Consider the following 24,523-nt stretch of genomic DNA (forward strand, 5'->3'; position numbering starts at 1 on the left):
AGATCCGCTTTATGGGGCAACTTCATCCTACTTCCGTGTAGCCACCCTGGACACATCACCTCACCACCAATGACTTTTTTTGCCATGTAGCTAACTACTGGAACTAGGTTACATACTACTTTTTTTGTCAAAATAAAATATGGCGGAAGTAGGCAAGAATTTCCTTTCTTTTTCAGCATAAAATCTGCCTAATTATCACTTGAAACATAGTTTTCTGTTAACATCCGACTCAAGAGTGATCTGTCTTGCAATATGTAGTCGCTGACATTTCAGATTTAGATATGCTAACTTTTTAATAAGTAGGTTGGATGTCTTAACTACTTCAGTTAAGTAGAATATCGTTTTCTTAAGGATAGCTTTAGTGTAGCTTAACTTCTTCCAGTGTGAAGTAATTGGTAACTTTGTAAACTATATTTTCAGAGTAGTTTCACCAACACTGATTATTTATGACAAACCGGTTCCACCAGTCAACCCAGGCACATCACATCAGCACATAGCCACACACAGAGGAACAGAGCAGGAAGGAGATTACATCACTAACGCACAGTAAAAGAGTGACAGGACTTCGAGTCAAGTCAGTAAACACATACTCTTCCATAGAATAGAATAGAACCAACCTTTGGGACAGAGGCAGATGAAGGAGAAAAACTGAGGAAATTCCCACACACAAAAAGAGGAAAAGAGTAACAAAATATCAGTTCGGTAACCGATATAAATGAGAAACAAACTTTTCAGAAAAATATAAAGAAAAGTAAATTAAGAACGCAATTTGCTGTAAAAAAAAAAACTCATGGCTTCGCAACACTGATTTCTCTCAGACACAAGATGTTCATCGAATGGGCTTCGGAAGCGAACGAAGACAAACCGTATACGTTAAAGAACCATAATGAAAAATGAACAAAACAACAAATATCACCACACCCCAAAAAAACATATACAAGAAAAGAGATCCCTGCATAGATTCAAACCTGGATGTGGAACGTTTAAACCGAAGGCCCTCCCTTTTCAGGGTCATATTCATTAGTGTTCACTGTAGCAAAACATTTTGCAGTGGAAAACAAGCGTTTCTTATTGGAAAAGTTCAGGTAGTCGTTCCCCGTTTCAGTCAGTTTTCATCCGTTGGGGGGGTTGGAGGAGCGGAGAAGTGGGACATGGACATAGTGCCGAAGCAGTCTTTTGTACAAACTTGTCATTTCCTGTGTCTCCGCCGGGTCATGTCAACATCCTTCATCGTCATGATGCCACCATCGTCATCGCAACACACAGACCCAGAAAAACCTTTGGAGAAGCAACGGATGTTGCTCCAACTGGCTTGGCCTCTCCGTCTTTTTGGGGGTCTGGATTGACTGACAGAGTTCTTTTCCATTTGATCGTAACTAGCCGGAAGGGATATCGAAAGGAGGAGGAAGTACAATGGGTAGTTCCTTCTCTCTGTGTGTGTGTAACTTGCCACTGTACATCCTCTCCAGTCTCCATGTCATCTTGGTAGTGTTTATTCCTTGCATATGTCTGTACCTGTGTGTGTCTTTGAGTGTGTGTGTTACTTGCCACCGTACATCCTTTCGATGTCATCTTGGTAATGTGATTTAAGCTCCTTGCGTTTGAGTTTGAATGCGTCCGTGACCAGGCCAGTCTCTGGGGTCCAGGGCTCTGCACTCAGACAGATCTTCTTAGGGATCTCAAAGCCCTCAAGTTTGGCTGGAGGAAACACAACACTGGACTTTAGAGACGTTATGGCCATAAAGATGGGTGAGGGTTAGGAGGAGAAACAATACTCTTGTTACAACCAGAGACCCCTACCTCCCTCCATTAGTCTCTCATCGTCCCCTCCATCCCTCTCTCATTACCCCTTTTTCTTTCTCCTCTTCCCTCCATCCCCCTCTTCCCTAACTAACCCTTACTTTCCTCCCTCCCTCCCTCCCTCCCTCCATCCCTTCCCTCCCCTCCATCCTACCTGACAGGGCGGCCTCTGTGATGATGCGGAGGACGTCTCTCTCCATGTCAGGGTTGTTACAGATCTCCTCCCAGCTGCCCCGTAACCCTCTCTGCTCTGCCAACACTGTCAGCTGCTTTTGATTGGGCACCACAAAGCCAATCACATATGACTGGTCACTAAGTGAGAAGGAGAGGAAATAGGGAGAGAAGTAGTGTTAGTTTTATTAAGCCAATACAGTATATTTGTATTTCCTTTTTATATTATTAGAATAATAAAATAGTGAGAATAATATGAGTTAATAAAGGTAGAGATTGGGAGAAAGAGAATAGGATAGAGCAGTGGTTCCCAACCTAGGGGTCCCCAAAGTGTCCTGAGGGAATTGCAGGGCCTTAATTGATTTGAGGGAAGGGGGGGGGGGGGGGGGGAGACTTCTCTTTTAATGGGAATTACAATATTACAACATATTTGGTAGGAAAATGACATCAAATACGGGCTAGACTTGATTTCGTAGATCATTATCATGTAATAGCATACCCAAAAATAGATATGTTAAACTACGTAGAATTGCAGGAACCTGGTGGTGCATTTAACACGTTGAAATAGGGTTCCATGGGGGGAAAAGGTTGGGAACCCCTGGGATATAGGATGGAGAGAGAAATTTGTCAGAAAGACAAAGAGAGCGAGTGAGAGAGAGGTAGAACGTGGGTGGCACAGACAGGAGATGGAGACATTGTGACAGAAATAGAGATGGAAAGAGTTGACAAAGAGACAGACAATCAGGGAATAGCAAATAAGTCTGACAACACAGCAGACTGGCAAACATACAGTAAATTGAGAAATCACGTGACTAAACTAAACAAAAAGAAGAAGAAACTATACTATGGAACAAAGATAAATGATATAAAGAATGATAGTAAAAATCTCTGGAGTAAGAAGATTGTGGGAGCTGTTTTGTTAGACTTCAGTGCAGCTTTTGATGTCATTGATCATAACCTATTGCTGAAAAAACATAGGCTTTATGGATTTGCATCCTCTGCCTTATCATGGATTGAGAGTTACCGATTTAATAGAACACAGAGGGTTTTCGTTAATGGAAGCCTCTCATGCAAATTCAGTTGAGTGTGGTGAACCACAGAGCAGCCGGCTTGGGCCATTATTGTTTTCTGTTTTTACAAATGACCTTCCACTGACCTTGAATAAAGCCTGTGTGTCTATGTACGCTGATGTCTCAACAGTATACACGTCGGCTGCAACAGTAAAATAAATAACTGAGACATAAAGCTCCAGTCAGTTTTAGAATGGGTAACTAGCAATAGGCTGGTGCTAAATAGTTCAAAAACTAAAAGCATCATTTTTGGGACAAATCACTCGCTCAACGTCATTTAGATCGATTATTTAATAATGTGGCTATTGAGCAAGTTGAGGAGACTAAACTGCTGGGTGCAACCCTAGATAGCAAGCTGTCATGGTCAAAACATATACACTCAATGGTTGCTAAAATGGGAAGAGGTCTGTCCATGATAGGGCATTGCTCTGCCTTCTTGACATCTCAGTTGACCAGACAGGTTCTACAGGTCCTAGTTTTGTCGCACCTGGACTAGTGCCCAGCTGTGTGTGTCATGTGCGGCAAAGAAGGACATACAGTTGAAGTCGGAAGTTTACATACACTTAGGTTGGAGTCTTTAAAACTTGTTTATCAACCACTCCACAAATATCTTGTTAACAAACTATAGTTTTGGCAAGTCGGTTAGGACATCTACTTTGTGCATGACAAAATATTTTTTTTTACAGACAGATTATTTCACTTATAATTCACTGTATCACAATTCCAGTGGGTCAGAAGTTGACATACACTAAGTTGACTGTGCCTTTAAACAGCTTGGAAAATTCCAGAAAATGATGTCATGGCTTTAGAAGCTTCTGATAGGCTAATTTACATAATTTGAGTCAATTGGAGGTGTACCTGTGGATGTATCAAAAGAAATCAGCCAAGACCTCAGAAAAAAAATTGTAGACCTCCACAAGTCTGGTTCATCCTTGGGAGAAATGTCCAAACGCCTGAAGGTACCACGTTCATCTGTACAAACAATAGTACGCAAGTATAAACACCATGGGACCACGCAGCCATCATACCGCTCAGGAAGGAGACGCGCTCTGTCTCCTAGAGATTAACGTACTTTGGTGCGAAAAGTGCAAATCAATCCCAGAACAACAGCAAAGGACCTTGTGAAGATGCTGGAGGAAACAGGTACAAAAGTATCTATATCCACAGTAAAACAAGTCCGATATCGACATAACCTGAAAGGCCGCTCAGCAAGGAAGAAGCCACTGCTCCAAAACCGCCATAAAAAAGCCAGACTACGGTTTGCAACTGCACATGGGGACTTTTTTGAGAAATGTCCTCTGTTTGGCCATAATGACCATCGTTATGTTTGGAGGAAAAAGGGGAAGGCTTGCAAGCCGAAGAACACCATCCCAACTGTGAAGCATGGGGGTGGCAGCATCATGCTGTGGGGGTGCTTTGCTGCAAGAGGGACTGGTGCACTTCACAAAATAGATGGCATCATGAGGAAGGAAATGTATGTGGATATATTGAAGCAAAATCTCAAGACATCAGTCAGGAAGTTAAAGCTTGGTCGCAAATGGGTCTTCCAAATGGACAACGACCCCAAGCATACTTCCAGAGTTGTGGCAAAATGGCTTAAGGACAACAAAGTCAAGTTATTGGAGTGGCCGTCACACAGCCCTGACCTCAGTCCTATAGAAAAAATATGAGCAGAACCGAAAAAGCGTGTGCAAGCAAGGAGGCCTACAAACCTGACTCAGTTACACCAGCTCTGTCAGGAGGAATGGGCCAAAATTCCCCCAACTTATTGTGGGAAGCTTGTGGAAGGCTACCCGAAACGTTTGACCCAAGTTAAACAATTTAAAGGCAATGCTACCAAATACTAATTGAGTGTATGTAAACTTCTGACCCACTGGGAATGTGATGAAAGAAATAAAAGCTGAAATAAGTCAGTCATTCTCTCTACTATTACTCTGACATTTCACATTCTTAAAATAAAGTGGTGATCCTAACTGACCTAAAACAGGGAATTTTTACTAGGATTAAATGTCAGGAATTGTGAAAAACTGAGTTTAAATGTATTTGGCTAAGGTGTATGTAAACTTCCGACTTCAACTGTGGGTAAATTGCAGTTGGTCCAGAACAAAGCAGCACGTATCACATTTAGATGTACACGGAGGGAAAGTGTCAGTAACATGCATGTCAGTCTCTCCTGGCTCAAAGTTGAGGAGAGATTGACTGCATCACTATTGATCTTTGTGCAAGGTATTGATGTCTTGAAGGTACCGAACTGTCTGTTCAAGCAGTTGACACAGTTCGGACACTCATCGGGTACAACACAAGACATGCAACCAGAGGTCTCTTCACAGGATACATTTTTCATGAGTGAGAAAGACATGCTAACCTCTCAACATTACCAACTAACAGGGGAGGTTAGCATGTCTTGGAGGTATAATGTGTGTGTGTCTGTAACTTTCTCACTCATCATTATTCACAATTAATTTATGATTTCCCGTAATCATAATTGCATCCACACTAATGTACAGTGAGGGAAAAAAGTATTTGATCCCCTGCTGATTTTGTACGTTTGCCCACTGACAAAGAAATTATCAGTCTATAATTTTAATGCTAGGCGTATTTGAACAGTGAGAGACAGAATAACAACAACAAAATCCAGAAAAACGCATGTCAAAAATGTTATGAATTGATTTGCATTTTAATGAGGGAAATAAGTATTTGACCCCCTCTCAATCAGAAAGATTTCTGGCTCCCAGGTGTCTTTTATACAGGTAACGAGCTGAGATTAGGAGCACACTCTTAAAGGGAGTGCTCCTAATCTCAGCTTGTTACCTGTATAAAAGACACCTGTCCACAGAAGCAATCAATCAATCAGATTACAAACTCTCCACCATGGCCAAGACCAAAGAGCTCTCCGAGGATGTCAGGGACAAGATTGTGGACCTACACAAGGCTGGAATGGGCTACAAGACCATCGCCAAGCAGCGAGAAGGTGACAACAGTTGGTGCGATTATTCGCAAATGGAAGAAACACAAAATAACTGTCAATCTCCCTCGGCCTGGGGCTCCATGCAAGATCTCACCTCGTGGAGTTGCAATGATCATGAGAACGGTGAGGAATCAGCCCAGAACTACACGGGAGCATCTTGTCAATGATCTCAAGGCAGCTGGGACCATAGTCACCAAGAAAACAATTGGTAACACACTACGCCATGAAGGACTGAAATCCTGCAGCGCCCGCAAGGTCCCCCTGCTCAAGAAAGCACATATACAGGGCCGTCTGAAGTTTGCCAATGAACATGGTGAACTAGGTGAAAGTGCTGGGGTCAGATGAGACCAAAATCGAGCTCTTTGGCATCAACTCAACTCGCCATGTTTGGAGGAGGAGGAATGATGCCTATGACCCCAAGAACACCATCCCCACCGTCAAACATGGAGGTGGAAACATTATGCTTTGGGGGTGTTTTTCTGCTAATGGAACCGGACAACTTCACCGCATCAAAGGGACGATGGATGGGGCCATGTACCGTCAAATCTTGGGTGAGAACCTCCTTCCCTCAGCCAGGGCATTGAAAATGGGTCGTGGATGGGTATTCCAGCATGACAATGACCCAAAACACACGGCCAAGGCAACAAAGGAGTGGCTCAAGAAGAAGCACATTAAGGTCCTGGAGTGGCCTAGCCAGTCTCCAGACCTTAATCCCGTAGAAAATCTGTGGAGGGAGCTGAAGGTTCGAGTTGCCAAACGTCAGGCTCGAAACCTTAATGACTTGGAGAAGATCTGCAAAGAGTCTGTGGGACAAAATCCCTCCTGAGATGTGTGCAAACCTGGTGGCCAACTACAAGAAACGTCTGACCTCTGTGATTGCCAACAAGGGTTTTGCCACCAAGTACTAAATCATGTTTTGCAGAGGGGTCAAATACTTATTTCCCTCATTAAAATGCAAATCAATTCATAACATTTTTGACATGCGTTTTTCTGGATTTTGTTGTTGTTATTCTGTCTCTCACTGTTCAAATAAACCTACCATTAAAATTATAGACTAATCATGTCTTTTTCAGTGGGCAAACGTACAAAATCACCAGGGGATCAAATACTTTTTTCCGTCACTGTAGAAGTGTTCAGAAACATTATATTCTTATTTACAATAAAAGTGACTCCAAAATGGCTCAATACATTATTTACCATTCATTTCTATTGGGCACAACATAATCCAAACAAACTGAAAATGCATCCAACAAGTTTGTAGAGTCACAAGCTTGATGTGGTCATTGTGTGCAATGAATGTGGGAACAAATACTCAACTTTTGAATACTTATAAGTGAATTTGTCCAACTACTTGACACCTTCAAATGTGCGGACTAGATACATAGTGCTTTCATTTCTAAACATTAAAACAGATATGTATGAAAATAGCCTCAAATATAAGGTGACATTCTGTACCGTCACCTCATGAGACATTTGATCTCAAATCCAAAATGCTGGAGTATAGAATTTTAGCTTCACTGTCCAAATACATACGGAGGGGAGCGTATATATAGAGTCTAGTCACACGGGTGGTATATACAGTAATATGTGCATTGTTACCTGTTTGCGTAAGCACAGATGTTGTCTACGAAAGGGCAGTTCTTCAGCATGGCCTCCACCTTCCCCAGAGACACATACTCCCCAGCCTGGAGCTTAACCAGGTCCTTCTTACGGTCTACACAGGAGGAACACACTGTTAAGACACACACACACCACAATCCCTCTTCCACTACTGATGAGATATCACATGTTCTGCGCCTAAGCTAGGGGTCTCTAGTCTAGAATGTTCTCTTTGTCGCCAGGTTCGTCACCGATGATCTTGAGGCAGCCGTCAGGGTGGAGCTCTCCGATGTCTCCCGTACAGAACCAGCGCTGGCCGTTGCTGTCCATGAAGAAGTCCTCACGGTTCTTCACCTCGTTCTTGTAGTAACCCATGGTCACGTTGGGCCCGCCGATCACAATCTCACCTCTCGGGTTGGGCTTGTCCGTGCTGTAGTAACCGCCTGGGGAAGAGAAGGAGAAGGCTATCTCCAAAGTATCTTCAGCGCCACCCTTTCCAATACAAGTTTCATTCACCCAAGCCCCCAAACCCACTCACCTCCACCCTCCCGGCCCAACCCACTGACATCCACCCTCCAGTCTCACCTGTTCTCTTCCCAGCCCTCCCCTACTATCACCCATTCTACAGTCCCAATGCGATGTGCTCACCCTCTTCCCAGTCCTTGAGGGTGATCTCAGAGCAGACCAGAGGAGCTCCGACCCGGCCTGTGCTGTAGTCCCACACTGACACAGAGAGAGAAAAAAGAAGTGTGAGAACATAGAATAGCACACTAGTGTGTACAATCACTTGGCTTTCTCTCTATCACACCCCATCTCGCTCTTCCAGGCAGCGGGAGTCTACAAACAACCTTCTCCTTTATCCTCCCATCTTACTGGAACTATCTCCTCCATCTACCCTCCATCCCCCTCTCCCTCTCTCTCTTACTCTCGCTGATGGTGCCAGCTCCGCAGGTCTCGGTGAGGCCGTAGCCCTGGCCCACGGGACAGCAGAGGCAGATGTTCATGAAGCGCTGGGTGGCGGCAGAAAGGGGCGCTCCGCCCGACAGCAGCACCCTCATGTGACCCCCCAACAATGAGCGCACCTTCTTAAACACCAGACTGGAGAGAGGGAGAGAAAGAAGAAAATAAGACAGAGAAGAGGATATGACAGTGAGTCAGAGGATACAGTGCCTTCAGAAAGTATTCACACGCCTTGACTTTTTCCAGATTTTGTTGTGTTCCAGCCTGAATTTAAAATGAATTCAATTGAGATTTTGTCACTGGCCTACACACAATACCCCATAATGTCAAAGTGGAATTATGTTCTTTGAATTTTTTACAAATTAATTAAAAATGAAAAGCTGAAATGTCTTGAGTCGATAAGTATTCAACCCCTTTGTTATGACGAACCTAAATAAGTTCAGGAGTAAAAATGTGCTTACCAAGTCAAATAATAAATTGCATGGAGTCACTGTGTGCAATAAGTGTTTAACATGATTTTTGAATGACTACCTCATCTCTGTACCCCACACATACAGATAATAGTAAGGTTCTTCAATCGAGCAGTGAATTTCAAACACAGATTCAACCACAAAGACCAGGGAGGTTTTCCAATACCTCACAAAGAAGGGCATCTATTGGTAGATGGGTAAAAAACTAAAAAAGACAACATTGAATATCCCTTTGAGCATGGTGAAGTTATTAATTACACTTTGGATGGTGTATCAATAAACCCAGTCACTAGATACAGGTGTCCTTCCTAACTCAGTTGTCGGAGATGAAGGAAACCGCTCAGGGATTTCACCATGCCAATGGTGACTTTAAAACAGTTACCGAGTTTAATGGCTGTGATTGTAGAAAACTGAGGATGGCTCAACAACATTGTAGTTACTCAACAATACTAACGACAGAGTGAAAAGGAATCCTGTCCAGAATACAAATATTCCAAAACATGCATCCTGTTTGCAACAAGGCATTAAAGTACGGTAATACTACAAAAAATGTGGCAAAGTAATTCACTTTTTGTCCTGAATACAAAGTGTTATGTTTGGGGCAAATCCAATAGAACACATTACTGAGTACCACTCTCCATATTTTCAAGCATAGTTGTGGCTGCATCATGTTATGGGTATGCTTGTAATTGTTAAGGACTGGGGAATTTCAGGATAAAAAAGAAACTGAATGGTGCTAAGCGCAGGCAAAATCCTAGAGGAAAAACTGGTTCAGTCTGCTTTCCACCAGACACTGGGAGATGAATTCATCTTTCATCAGGACAATAAACCTAAAACACAAGGCCAAATTTACACTGGAGTTGGTTACCAAGAAGGCAGTGAATGTTCCTGAGTGGCCGAGTTACAGTTTTTACTTAAATCTACTTGAAATCTATGGCAAGACCTGAAAATGGTTGTCTAGCAATGATCAACAACCAATTTGACAGAGCTTGAATAATATTGAAAATAACAATGGGCAAATGTGTGGAAAGCTCTTAGAGACTTACCCAGAAAGACACAGCTGTAATCGCTGCCCAAGGTGCTTCTACAAAGTATTAACTCAAAGGTGTGAATACTTACGTAATAATAATAATAATAATAATAATAATAATATGCCATTTAGCAGACGCTTTTATCCAAAGCGACTTACAGTCATGCGTGCATACATTTTTGTGTATGGGTGGTCCCGGGGATCGAACCCACTACCTTGGCGTTACAAGCGCCGTGCTCTACCAGCTGAGCTACAGAGGAATGAGATATCTTTATTTAATTTTCAATAAATGTGCAACAAGTTTTAAAAACATGTTTTCACTTTGTCATTATGGCGTATTGTGTGCCGATGGGTGAGAAAACATTTTTTAAATCCATTTCGAATTTAGGCTATAACAACAAAATGTGGAATAAGTCAAGGGGTATGAATACTTTCTGAAGGCACTGTAGCTATAACACCAAGTCATTCACCACACAGTAAAACTCTATGTGAATCTTATGTTTATTTTTAATGCAGGAATCCCCCACAGCAATGCCCCAAGCTATATCAATAGTATTGGTTTGTTTGTTGTGCGCACCACTGAGCAAGTGTGTGAGTGAATGAAAGAAAGGGGAAAAAAGTGAATTATAGTCTATCAATCATTACTCCTTGTGTGTGTGTGTGCACATGCATGTGTTTGCTGTGCAACAGGTGTGTGTGTGTGTGTGTGTGTGTGTGTGTGTGTGTGTTACCTGTCACAGAGCGGGGTGCTGTAGCCCTTGGTGATCTGTTCCATCTTATAGTTGTAGGCCAACACAAACAGGGTTCTCTGTACACTGCTCATCTCCTCCACCTTGGTCATCACATTCTTATAGATACGATCCATGATTTCCTATAGGAGGGAGGCTATCTTCAATTAAAGGGGCCATTCCAAAATGTTCTGTGTATCTTACTCAGGTCATATCATTTGTACTGGTGTTTAATTTAACTGAATATTAACTGTTATATATTTTATGGTCGCTTTGGAGACGAGGACATGTAGAAGAGGTCTGATTGGGTGCTTACCGGTACAGCAGCCATGAGTGTAGGCTTCAGAACACTTGTGTCTCCTTTACTGCCCTTCTTAATCTTTGTCGACTGGGATGGAGAGAGAAGAGACAGAGGAAAGAGAGAGTGGATCAGTGAGAGGACAGAGAACAGGAGGAGAGCTTACAGGGGATCTAGTGGTGGTGCTTGGCATGTGTGTGATTGTGTTTTGGCGTGTGTGTGTGGGCACCTGGTCTGCTAGCGTCTGTGGGGAGGAGTATCCGATGCAGCAGCCGTGAGAGATACACACCAACTCTGCACTCAGCTCCAGAACATGAGCCAGCGGTAGGTACCCAATGTAGGTGTCTGTCTCACTGCACCAATGGAAACAAAACCATTTTATTCAACAGCCAAGCATACAGACACACAACATACTACAGAGGGAAGGAGATGGCGAGCAGGAGACGCTGAGGAGGTGAGAGAAACAAAGAGACAAAGAGAAGGAGAAAGGCATGGAGTGAGAGGAGAAACAGAGAGATAGGTTGACATACTATAGGGGAAAAGGTGGCAGAGAGAGATAGAATAATGAAAAGAGACAAAAAGAGAGAGACAGTGCTCAGGGCACACGAGGGGAAAGAGAGGCAGTGAGAGACAGAAGATGAAGAGAGAGAGAATCTAGAAGACACCATAGTGCTCTGTACGTACTCCAGGTCTGGGATGCGCTCTGCCATGCCCGTGATGCCCGCGATGATGTTGCTATGGGAGATCATGACGCCCTTGGGGATGCCGGTGGAGCCGCTGGTGTACATGATGACAGCGATGTCAGAGGGCAGGGGCTGCCGGCGTGCCACCGCCACTACACACAGCCACAGAGAGAGAGAGGGGAGCAGCAGGGAGGTTAGAGAGGTCACATAGACCAAGACCTTTGGGTCAGAACATGGCACAATGCGTCAGAGTACAGCTATCTCTCTTTCAAGAGAGATCACACACATAGCACAGGGCTAATACAATCTGATAGAATACGACAAAGAGGGCAATATGGGTACAGAGTCGCTAAGAACACAGGGCAGAAGTACTGTACCGTGTCAGACATCACATAGACCCCAACACACACACACCCTACCCACCCCCACTCTCCCTCCTTACTGTTGTCGGGTCTGGAGCCCAGCTCCTGCACGGCGTCCAAGTTGTGGACCATGATGCCGCGGGGGAAGCCAGGCCAGCTGGTTGGCTTACTGTCCACCACGATGATGTGCTGCAGCCGAGGCACCTCTAACAGGATGGCCTGGGCAGAGAGGTGAGGAGGAAAGGAGAGAAGGGAGCGTCAGTAGCTATTGACTGAGTAAGTCAAATGCGTGTTTGAGATCGACTACATTGCAGTTGGACAGACATACACACACAAGCACACACACAGCTTTAAGTACTGTTAAAGCTTCAGGCATTCTAAATACGTGTAACTATAGGAAAAAATAACTTGCTCTATGGATACAAAGAACAAAGGAATGCTAAACTTGTCCAACAATGTTATGAAAATACAGTAACCATCTGTACTGTTCAGAGAACTTCACACACACATAGGCCTCAACACTCTCCCTCCCTTCCACACTCTCTCTCACTTATTCCCGCTCTCTCACACACACACACACCCCACTCTTGCATATGCAGCCTACCTTTGAAGCATCTCTTTGAGTAACCTATCCCGTTTCAGTTCTTCCTGTGCCAAATGTGTGCATAGCCTAGTCAGTGGACAAGTTAACATGTAGCTAAACAATGTCCTTTGTTATCAAATCAAAAAAGAGCCGCTCGCGAGTAGTTTAAAACGGCCCATGACATGCTCATGAATCCGAAGAAAAAACATTGCTTCTGTAATATTGGGCGTAACTTTTACATGATTGTGGCTAGAGGCAAACGGTCTTCAGTGCTGTAAGCATTGACTGGAACTGTGTTCCGTGTTGTTTTCTGCTTTAAAATGGTCCGTGCGGAAACACGTCAGCTTAAGAGATTCCATGCGGTGAAGAAATGGAGATGCGATTAACAGCATCCCAAAACATTACGCTGATAAACATGTCACGCATTAACGCATTAACAACACGTTAACTTGGACAGCCCTAGTTCCAATGCATATTTATGGGTGAAAACTATTCATAATGTGGTCATATTTTCAATATAAACATAACGCTGGTGTGTGTACTGTCTAGTTTGACATAACAGGACATGGGGTAAGACTATTTAAAATGTGGGCATATTTCAATATCTGGCTAGAGTTTGTACTGTCTCATATGGCATTGCAGGAAGTGAACAGGACAAGGCTAGCAGAACCTACCTTGAGACGGCTGTGTAGCAGGTCTTTGCTGGTGATGATGTGGGTGATTTCTGTTTCGTTGAGACCGTGGGCGATGGCCGCTCCGCCCAGAGTAGAGTACAACGTCACCACTGGTAGAATAACACACTGGGGTTAGAGATTCATCCTACAAAAGGTGTGTGTGTGTGAGTTTCTGTGCTGTGTGTGTTTCTGTGCTGCTATAATGTGTGTTACTGTCTTTCACATAACCACTCACATGGGAAGTTGTATATGAAGCAGGCCTGTGCTGCGATCATCCACTCCGCCCTGGTCTCACAGAAGATGGCGATGTTACACTGAGGCCTCTGGCCCAGTGCGGCCAGACCACTGCCAAAACACACTGCTGACTGGTAGGTCTCCTCGTACGACATCCACTGATACTCCCCTAGGATAACCTTCACAAACAACACATACTAGTAGTACACTACTAAACAGTCACACACCGACAGCACTATTACCCCAGAATTAACTATAAAAACCAGTCATAAACAACCTCTGCAGCCTTCAAACAGTCAGACAGTGCCATCTAATGTCCTCCTAGTGCTACTGCAACAGTAGCGAGGAGGCCTTTCTCACGCACAACATAAACACAACATCTCACACATAACATCAAGAAAGCTATTCAAATCCACTTTCCCCTCTCTTCCTCACCTTCTTGAAGACCTTCCCGTTAGGTTGGAGCTCGTCCTCCTCGCTCAGCACCTCTCTGGTGCCCAGGCAGTCCCGCTCTGGGAACCTGGTCGCCCCGTGCACCATCACCTTGTCCAGGGTGTCCACCCCCGGGTGCAAGGACCACACCAGCTTCTGATGGCTACCGTCCGCCTGGTTGATCGCCCGGTAAGGGCCCGCCGGGCGCCCGCTCACCGACCGCGCCTTGACCCGCCGTGCCCGGTCTAGGTTGGTGCCGGCGCCCGAGAAGAGGTACCATGGCAGGAAGGTAATGACAGAGTAGACCCAGACCACCGAGCGGAAGACTTGCAGAAGCAGCGGGTTCATGTCCTCTTTTAGTTTCATCTTGGAGGTCAGGGGGTGGAGTCAGTTGAGGTGGGCGGGGCAGGAAGGGTGAGGGACACAACCAGACACTTCTTTGGGAGACTGGTTGTGTTCCTTGTCATGCACTGGTGGTCCCTTTGGTGGATCCGCTTGATGGACTGACTAACAAACGCAGCTTGGTAGAGGAGTCAGCTCACCTGTAGGGAGAGAACAGACAACACACGTCAGAGATGAAGATAGGTGGTGGAGAGGGAGGGATAGACAGATCAAATGTTGTTTTTAAATGAGACTCAAACAAAACATTAGTAACGTACCAATTCGCAAGACAACCCAGCAACGAATCTAGGCTACACGCCTCTAAAACATAGAATAGGCCTAATACTGGTAGTCATGCTAGGCAAGCAAGTATCAGATAATACCTAATCAACAGTGAACCTACAAAACAACAACCAATCAACAATATGGCACACAGACAAAGCTCTACCAAACTGTGTTGGGTTCTGTATTCTGCACCATCCTGTGTTGTTTAGGTCTGTAGCCTATCTGTATTCTGCACCATCCTGTGTTGTTTAGGTCTGTAGCCTTTCTGTATTCTGCACCATCCTGTGTTGTTTAGGTCTGTGGCCTATCTGTATTCTGCACCATCCTGTGTTGTTTAGGTCTGTAGCCTATCTGTATTCTGCACCATCCTGTGTTGTTTAGGTCTGTGGCCTATCTGTATTCTGCACCATCCTGTGTTGTTTAGGTCTGTAGCCTTTCTGTATTCTGCACCATCCTGTGTTGTTTAGGTCTGTGGCCTATCTGTATTCTGCACCATCCTGTGTTGTTTAGGTCTGTAGCCTATCTGTATTCTGCACCATCCTGTGTTGTTTAGGTCTGTGGCCTATCTGTATTCTGCACCATCCTGTGTTGTTTAGGTCTGTAGCCTATCTGTATTCTGCACCATCCTGTGTTGTTTAGGTCTGTGGCCTATCTGTATTCTGCACCATCCTGTGTTGTTTAGGTCTGTGGCCTATCTGTATTCTGCACCATCCTGTGTTGTTTAGGTCTGTAGCCTATCTGCACCAGCCAGCTGCAGGGACAGGGTGTAGACTGACAGGAAAACGCCACACTCCACTGATTCTATTCTAGCAGTGATAAATCAATGCCTGGGGACTGGGGAGGAGGCACGTCCCTATCCTCTCCTCAGCCTCTTCCTTGGTCAGCAGCACTATTCCTGTTCACTTCCTCTGTCGCTCTCTCTGGCACAAGGACACAAAGGCCAGCGGTGGGTGGGTCATTCATTTGGCACCAAACTGAAGAAATAGGGAGGGACTACCTAAACCTGACCAATAAGAAATACAAATGTTTGTTTTCCATTGCAAAACATTTTACTACGATGTGCCCTAACAAATACAGTGGAGGAAAAAAGTATTTAGTCAGCCACCAATTGTGCAAGTTCTCCTACTTAAAAAGATGAGAGGCCTGTAATTTTCATCATAGGTACACGTCAACTATGACAGACAAAATTAGGAAAACAATTCCAGAAAATCACATTGTAGGATTTTTTATGAATTTATTTGCAAATTATGGTGGAAAATAAGTATTTGGTCAATAACAAAAGTTTCCCAATACTTTGTTATATACCCTTTGTTGGCAATGACACAGGTCAAACGTTTTCTGTAAGTCTTCACAACGTTTTCACACACTGTTGCTGGTATTTTGGCCCATTCCTCCATGCAGATCTCCTCTAGAGCAGTGATGTTTTGGGGCTGTTGCTGGGCAACACAGACTTTCAACTCCCTCCAAAGATTTTCTATGGGGTTGAGATCTGGAGACTGGCTAGGCCACTCCAGGACCTTGAAATGCTTCTTACGAAGCCACTCCTTCGTTGCCCGGGCGGTGTGTTTGGGATCATTGTCATGCTGAAAGACCCAGCCACGTTTCATCTTCAATGCCCTTGCTGATGGAAGGAGGTTTTCACTCAAAATCTCACGATACATGGCCCCATTCATTCTTTCCTTTACACGGATCAGTCGTCCTGGTCCCTTTGCAGAAAAACAGCCCCAAAGCATGATGTTTCCACCCCCATGCTTCACAGTAGGTATGGTGTTCTTTGGATGCAACTCAGCATTCTTTGTCCTCCAAACACGACGAGTTGAGTTTTTACCAAAAAGTTATATTTTGGTTTCATCTGACCATATGACATTCTCCCAATCCTCTTCTGGATCATCCAAATGCACTCTAGCAAACTTCAGATGGGCCTGGACATGTACTGGCTTAAGCAGGGGGACACGTCTGGCACTGCAGGATTTGAGTCCCTGGCGGCGTAGTGTGTTACTGATGGTAGGCTTTGTTACTTTGGTCCCAGCTCTCTGCAGGTCATTCACTAGGTCCCCCCGTGTGGTTCTGGGATTTTTGCTTACCGTTCTTGTGATCATTTTGACCCCACGGGGTGAGATCTTGCGTGGAGCCCCAGATCAAGGGAGATTATCAGTGGTCTTGTATGTCTTCCATTTCCTAATAATTGCTCCCACAGTTGATTTCTTCAAACCAAGCTATTGCAGATTCAGTCTTCCCAGCCTGGTGCAGGTCTACAATTTTGTTTCTGGTGTCCTTTGACAGCTCTTTGGTCTTGGCCATAGTGGAGTTTGGAGTGTGACTGTTTGAGGTTGTGGACAGGTGTCTTTTATACTGATAACAAGTTCAAACAGGTGCCATTAATACAGGTAACGAGTGGAGGACAGAGGAGCCTCTTAAAGAAGAAGTTACAGGTCTGTGAGAGCCAGAAATCTTGCTTGTTTGTAGGTGACCAAATACTTATTTTCCACCATAATTTGCAAATAAATTCATTAAAAATCCTACAATGTGATTTTCTGGATTTTTTTTCCTCAATTTGTCTGTCAGTTGACATGTACCTATGATGAAAATTACAGGCCTCTCTCATCTTTTTAAGTGGGAGAATTTGCACAATTGGTGGCTGACTAAATACTTTTTTTCCCCACTGTATGACCCAGGGTTGGGTTGGGCTTGGTGGGTCTCCGTTACACAAAGCATCACTGTGGTTGAAATAACAAACTGTATATTCAGCCACTGTTGGTAGAAAATAGGTGGTATTTTGCAGTGGAATAACAAAAAACACCTTCAGGCCTACCCATGTCCATCCACACCTCTCTAAACCGTATCAGCAAATATAGGCTACTGTACCCTGGGCCTAACGTCATAACAAATCATGACGACACACCTTCAAATATTAACTACGTGAATATCCCCATTCCCCAATAGGCTACATGTCAGTCCAGTCCACTATTTAAAGATCGAATCTGCATTTGGGGAAACAGCGGCAATGTTATTGTTAGGGTTGTTGATAATACAAAGGAGCGTCTGGCAGCGTGGTAGGTCATATTTGTGTTTTGTTCAAAGTTTCTCTCAGATGATTCTCCAACACCACCACCAATTTGATAGCTTAGCTGCCATTAAGTTTCTATTTGGTATGAAACAGAATGGCAACCTGTGCTACCAACCTTCTTCGTAATAATAACAACAACATTTTCTACTACTACTAGGCTACTATTAGGCTAATATTACTAGATAAGACTCCAGTGCATGGGGCTATGGTATTGTTTATGGTTTGTAGAATCTCGTAGTTACCTTTACGGTATTACCACCATCACAACTGCTTCACTGTAGAGATAACAGATTATATCCATATGGCTGTGATTCTACCATCTGTTGTTGTTTTGATCACATCTTTGTATTTCTTTCTGCAATAGCCGAGCCCTTCGCCTTATCTCAGTGTTCACGCTTCACAACTAGGATTGGGTTACATAACAAATTGAGAGCATTGTTACTATACTTGAGCTAGAGATTTTGGTCCAGAAAAAGTAATTCATCTCAAGGGAGACTATAGGCCTAGTTGAGCATGTAGAGAAGTAGAATGGCCCTGTCTCAAACACACACTTCCCTTAATAAGTAGGTCTTCGTCTACGTTGTGTGGGAAGCTAAGCTGAGGCTAGACTAACCCATGACCTTTCAGAAGAGAACTCTGTCTGTATCCTGGTCAATGATCATGCATTCTTGACTCTTAAACCAGCAGCCTATGATGTTGATACACATGTTACCAAGTCAGAATACTATAAGATAGTAAAGCCACTGATTCAAAGTCTCACAGCTCTTCGTCAAATTTCTGTTGATTCATTCACCAGAAATTCAAGGCTTTGTCACCCGAGACCAGATATACAGGTCCAGCCTCTATGGTAGAGAGGATAGGCTAGGGCAATTACATGGTAACAGAATCACGGCACAAACAGCCCAAACCGTCATTCTGTTACCAAACTTTGCATCTGCACCGTTCTAGTAAATGTGTTTTTGTTAAATTTTGTTGACATATTTAAAAGTAGTCCATGTGCATAGTTGTATTGTTTGTTGAACTTTGCAATCATTGGTTTTTACTTGACATACATTTTAAAGAGAAAAATCTGAGTCTCAGTGTCACTCTATTACCGTGGAATTGCCCGCTAATAAATTATAAGGACACACCTCAGAAGACCTACCAGTCAAGTTTTAGGTTACTCTGAATCTCCATGTACATGAGTCATGACACAGTAATAATGGCTGGCAGACCATCTGGCTTAACGGGATGCAAACTGAAATGTAGGCCTAACAGCACAGAAACATCTAGTTAAGCCTACTCCAGTAAATGTAAACAAATTAGTTGTTGTTTTTCTGTTATGGTTAGGGAAAGCCTAGGTCAAGTCTGGTCCTGCTCTCAAAAACAGAACTCACAATCACCCAGAAGACATGCTCTGCTGTGTAAACTCTGTCTACTTCCAATTGACCAGAAAGTAAAGACAAGACAACATTCCTAGAGTCCTTGAGAGAGAGATAATGTGTCTGTTGTTAATTAAAAACAAAAAAGGTCAGATAATCTGGCGCAATCCACCACTGTCCACCAGTGTCATCATAAACACAGTTTGCACAACAGTTCAAGTATTTTTAGTTAACAAGATGTGAAAGATGGCTCATGTGGTGCCATAGCATTAGTTACTGGCATAGGTTAATCAAATCAAAGTACCTGACCATCCTAAATCCTGAACTGGGTCACACAGTCAGACCATAGCTACCTGTTATGTTACCAGTATGTTAGCTAGATATATTTTTTTTAAACATACACAAAAAAAAAACATTGCTTACGCTAGTTAACTAACTAACAACCCAAATAGCTAGCTAGATCCTAATACAATGCAATCAAACGTGATATAAATGGGTAGATCAATACTCTCAAACTGCCATGAAGAAGCCCTTTTGTCACAACTACCGTGTATGCTTGCTAGTTAGCTACCTAGCAGCTTACTTTAACGCTGTCAGAGAGCGGGAGGGACGCAAGACAGCGCCTATCAAATGCTATCGACGTTAGCATCACCATCATCATCATCATCATCATCATCAGCCCGGCATTACAGCTGTGCTGTGGATAAGAAAGATACACAGCTAGCTAACTTATAACAAAAAACGTTTCGACCAAAGCGAGTTGGCACTAGTCTCATTTCAATTACATCGAATAACATTTCATTATTCGTTGAGAGATAGGTAGCAAGCTACGAAACAGCATTGCTAGCCAGCTAACGTTAGCTAGCTAACATTGCAGCACATCTGCAAGAATCGAGAGCCCAGACAATGCAATCTCACCTCTTTCTCGCCCGCTATTCTCGCGGCTCTTGGAATAATTTCGTCAATACACAAAAATCATTTGCTGGCTTTTGTCATCATGTCACGCCCAAACATCAAAGCTATGGTGCCAAAGTATACATAAAACTAAGTGATTTTAGTGGAAATATGAGGGCATCTATGGCCCTTGTTATCAGCCCGGAAGTGATGGGTAACGTTTCAAGACAGAGGCAGTTCTCTTGTCTGCGATTGGACCGCTGAAGGTGGCGTGTGCTTGAGGCAGCTGTGATGTCAACGGGGTTACTGGCGGTCAGAGGAGGAGGCCCTCCCGAATGTGTCGATGATGATGATGTGCCACTTCACGAGAGTCAGCACGCCAGAGCAAGACCAGTGCAATGATCTGATGATCTATTAATGCCAATTTATGCTTCATCTGGAAATGTGGGCCAGAGGCTCCATATGTAGGGTGTGACGCAATTGCAGAGCCTCCAGAGGCTTGTGGAGGCCAAATCGAGCTCTGTATGGTGATGCCTTGCTCCTCCTACATTTTGTAAAAGGTCAATCCAACGTCTGCAGTGGGGTACAGCCAGTGGTTTATGGGATGCATGCCAGCAAAGCCACTACACTACACAACACAACACTAAACAATACATTAATTGCACTATAATGGTGACAAACGGTGCCCACAAACTGTTAGGGCCTACATAAAGCTGTCCCAACAGCAGCCCCAACATCTTACCACTGTTACACCTGGCTATCAGCGGAGCCTTGTCTGGCAGCGAAACAGTTCATTCAGCCTCATTTACTGGCTTAAAAAAAAAACATAGCCGATATGGCTGACTTGCTTAAACAAATGTGGTTTCTAATGACAATTGAGATGTACAAACTATGGCATAAGGGGACGACAAGCGGATGAAAGGCAATCCGCAATTTCGATTAAGACATGAATGAGCGAGCTAGGACGGACGTAGTCAACATTACTATTTTTTTTAGCTCTTTTGAAATGTACAGCAACAGATTTCAGAACATGGGCCGTTCTTACAGTGTTCTCCCTGTACACCAAGTCAGAACCGTAGGATAAATAAAGGGGGCATATAAGCAGACAATGAAAGTTCTTACAATATTCGATGATTACATTTCTCTAAAACAGGTTATAAGCTACATATGCACCACCAAATCAGAACAGTAGGTGAAATTAAGAGGGGAAAATATACCAAATTATTAGGGTGAGGCACATGGGCTACTAACAGCTTACTACACAACATACACTTAGTATTACTTTTTTAGCTACAGTATACATATCTCCCTGGCATATTACATCATTTATGCAGCAGCATACAAGACATTTTTGGACTCACCTTGTTGTGCTCACTTGAACAGGAAGGTGGCACAGCGGTCCTTGTGGGCAAATGTTGTAATCAAAGTCTGGCATTCTCTAGATTTATGTTGCTTTCAAGACAACTGGGAACTCTGAAAAAAACAAGGTCGAATCATGATGACGTCATTGATCTTCAGGTCGTAGCTCTAGAAAGAGGCCAAAGTTCCGGATTTACAATTCTGAGTTGGATGACTGTTCAAAACATATTTTCCAAGTCGAAGCTCGTTTTGTCCCGAGTTCCCAAGTTGTCTTGAACTCACTGAAGTCAAGTTTTCGTAGTTCTGAGTTAACAGTTGTTTTGAGCGCAGCACAAATCATGCTTCATTGACAGCATGGCCAATGTTGAATGTTTATCATTTTAAACTTGGAAAAGAGACCCTTAATCCCAAATGTGGGACCACACAGCCACTCGACTGAATAGCAGGCTAGTGATTGCTTTGCAATGCTTGGGCAAGCCAAAAAAAGAAAATGTATTATTTATTTATTTTTGCTGAAAATGTGGGGCTCTGCAGAGGCCTTCTCACCGTAAATGCTGCACAGCCAATGCAGATGTCGGATTTACCATTCAGCGCCTTTTATACATAGCTCTTATCCAGAGCGACTTACAGTTAGTGAGTGCATACATTACTTTTTTATACTGGCCCCCCATGGGAACCGAACCCACAACCCTGGCACAAGCCATGCGCTATCAACTGAGCTACATCCCTGCCGGCCATTCCCTTCCCTACCCTGGACGATGCTGAGCCAATTGTGCGCCGCCCCATGGGTCTCCCGGTCGCGGCCGGCTACAACAGAGCCTGGATTCGAACCAGGATCTCTAATGGCACAGCTAGCACTGCGATGCAGTGCCTTAAACCACTGTGCCACTCAATAATGATTCCAGCATCTAAAACAGTGCACTGTGCACACGCCATTTAATGAATGTAAAGAGACGTCTATTAAAACATGAAAAGATTCATGACATTTGGCAATTGTCTTTAGGCATACTTGTAGCCTCAATTGATTGATGTGTCCACTCCCTTCTGTGCAAGTCACGGTCCCTGCCAGTCAACTCTGGCTGTTGAGGCTACTTTCACCCCTATTTTATATATTTTTCTGCATATAATTTCCGACATCTGGTAGGCTATGGGTTAGCCAACTTGCTTATAATTAGAGAGGCCTACAGTCGTGGTCAAAAGTTTTGAGAATCACACAAGTATTGGTCTTCACAAAGTTCACTGATTCAGTGTTATGAGATATTTTTGTCAGATGTTACTATGGTATACTGAAGTATAATTACAAGCATTCCATAAGTGTCAAAGGCTTTTATTGACAATTACATTAAGTTTATGCAAAGAGTCAATATTTGCAGTGTTGACCCTTCTTTTTCAAGATCTCTGCAATCCGCCCTGGCATGCTGTCAATTAACTTCTGGGCCACATCCTGACTGATGGCAGCCCATTCTTGCATAATCAATGCTTGGAGTTTGTCAGAATTTGTGGGTTTTTGTTTGTCCACCCGCCTCTTGAGGATCGACCACAAGTTCTCAATGGGATTAAGGTCTGGGGAGTTTCCTGGCCATGGACCCAAAATGTCGATGTTTTGTTCCCCGAGCCACTTAGTTATCACTTTTGCCTTATGGCAAGGTGCTCCATCCTGCTGGAAAAGGCATTGGTCGTCACCAAACTGTTCTTGGATGGTTGGGAGAAGTTGCTCTCGGAGGATGTGTTGGTACCATTCTTTATTCATGGCTGTGTTCTTAGGCAAAATTGTGAGGAGCCCACTCCCTTGGCTGAGAAGCAACCCCACACATGAATGGTCTCAGGATGCTGAGACAGGACTGATGGTAGCGCTCACCTTGTCTTCTCCGGACAAGGTGTTTTCCGGATGCCCCAAACAATCGGAAAGGGGATTCATCAGAGAAAATGACTTTACCCCAGTCCTCAGCAGTCCAATCCCTGTACCCTTTGCAGAACATCAGTCTGTCCCTGATGTTTTTCCTGGAGAGAAGTGGCTTCTTTGCTGCCCTTCTTGACACCAGGCCATCTTTCAAAAGTATTTGCCTCACTGTGCGTGCAGATGCACTCACACCTGCCTGCTGCCATTCCTGAGCAAGCTCTGCACTGGTGGTGCCCCGATCCCGCAGCTGAATCAACTTTAGAAGACGGTCCTTACGCTTGCTGGACTTTCTTGGGCGCCCTGACGCCTTCTTCACAACAGTTGAACCTCTCTCCTTGAAGTTCTTGATGATCCGATAAATGGTTGATTTAGGTGCAATCTTATTAGCAGCAATATCTTTGCCTGTGAAGCCCTTTTTGTGCAAAGCAATGATGACGGCACGTGTTTCCTTGCAGGTAATCATGGTTAACAGAGGAAGAACAATGATTTCAAGCACCACCCTCCTTTTAAAGCTTCCAGTCTGTTATTCTAACTCAATCAGCATGACAGAGTGATCTCCAGCCTTGTCCTTGTCAACACTCTCACCTGTGTTAACGAGAGAATCACTGACATGATGTCAGCTGGTCCTTTTGTGGCAGGGCTGAAATGCAGTGGAAATGTTTTGGGGGATTAAGTTCATTTTCATGGCAAAGAGGGACTTTGCAATTAATTGCAATTCATCTGATCACTCTTCATGACATTCTGGAGTATATGCAAATTGCCATCATCAAAACTGAGGCAGCAGACTTTGTGAAAATTAGTATTTGTGTCATTCTCAAAACTTTTGACCACGACTGTACATGTAGCTCAGAGGAGGCTGGTGGGAGGAGCTATAGGAGGAGGGCTCAGAGCTATAGGAGGAGGGTTCATTGTAATAATAATAATAATAATAAATATGCCATTTAGCAGACGCTTTTATCCAAAGCGACTTACAGTCATGCGTGCATACATTTTTACGTATGGGTGGTCCCGGGGATCGAACCCACTACCCTGGCGTTACAAGCGCCGTGCTCTACCAGCTGAGCTACAGAGGTAATGGCTGGAATGGAATAAATTGAACGTTATCAAACACATCTTACATATGGAAACCACATGTTTGACTCTGTTGCATGTATTCCATTCCAGCCATTACAATGAGCCCGTCCTCCTATAGCTCCACCCACCAGCCTCCACTG

The 24,523-nt window shown here is 43.9% G+C and overlaps 1 protein-coding gene across 1 annotated transcript; it reads right to left on the bottom strand.

The window, feature by feature from the left end:
• On the bottom strand, positions 1–20,262 carry LOC311146603 (fatty acid CoA ligase Acsl3-like). Its single transcript, XM_084183128.1, has 15 exons — positions 20,075–20,262; positions 14,066–14,604; positions 13,632–13,809; positions 13,397–13,506; positions 12,220–12,358; positions 11,779–11,929; positions 11,324–11,447; positions 11,113–11,184; positions 10,800–10,939; positions 8,534–8,706; positions 8,257–8,331; positions 7,860–8,051; positions 7,609–7,723; positions 1,955–2,112; positions 1–1,698 (listed from the first exon to the last, which is right to left on the bottom strand). Exons 2-15 carry the CDS (start codon positions 14,426–14,428, stop codon positions 1,541–1,543), a joined length of 2,148 nt encoding a protein of 715 aa, XP_084039254.1. The 5' UTR covers positions 14,429–14,604; positions 20,075–20,262; the 3' UTR covers positions 1–1,540.
• Between the last annotated feature and the right edge of the window lie 4,261 nt (positions 20,263–24,523).

Source organism: Coregonus lavaretus, assembly GCF_964263955.1.
Source record: "Coregonus lavaretus genome assembly, chromosome: 19".
Classification (NCBI taxonomy): Eukaryota; Metazoa; Chordata; class Actinopteri; order Salmoniformes; family Salmonidae; genus Coregonus; species Coregonus lavaretus.

Bases quoted from the DNA above. Each gene is read 5' to 3' on its own strand.
- LOC311146603 (XM_084183128.1), bottom strand. From the start codon at position 14,428: ATGAAACTAAAAGAGGACATGAACCCGCTGCTTCTGCAAGTCTTCCGC. The intron at 11,930-12,219 runs GTAAGGAGGGAG...GGCTGTGTGTAG, and splicing joins GGGCTCCAGACCCGACAACA to TGGCGGTGGCACGCCGGCAG. The intron at 11,448-11,778 runs GTACGTACAGAG...CCATTGGTGCAG, and splicing joins GAGCGCATCCCAGACCTGGA to TGAGACAGACACCTACATTG.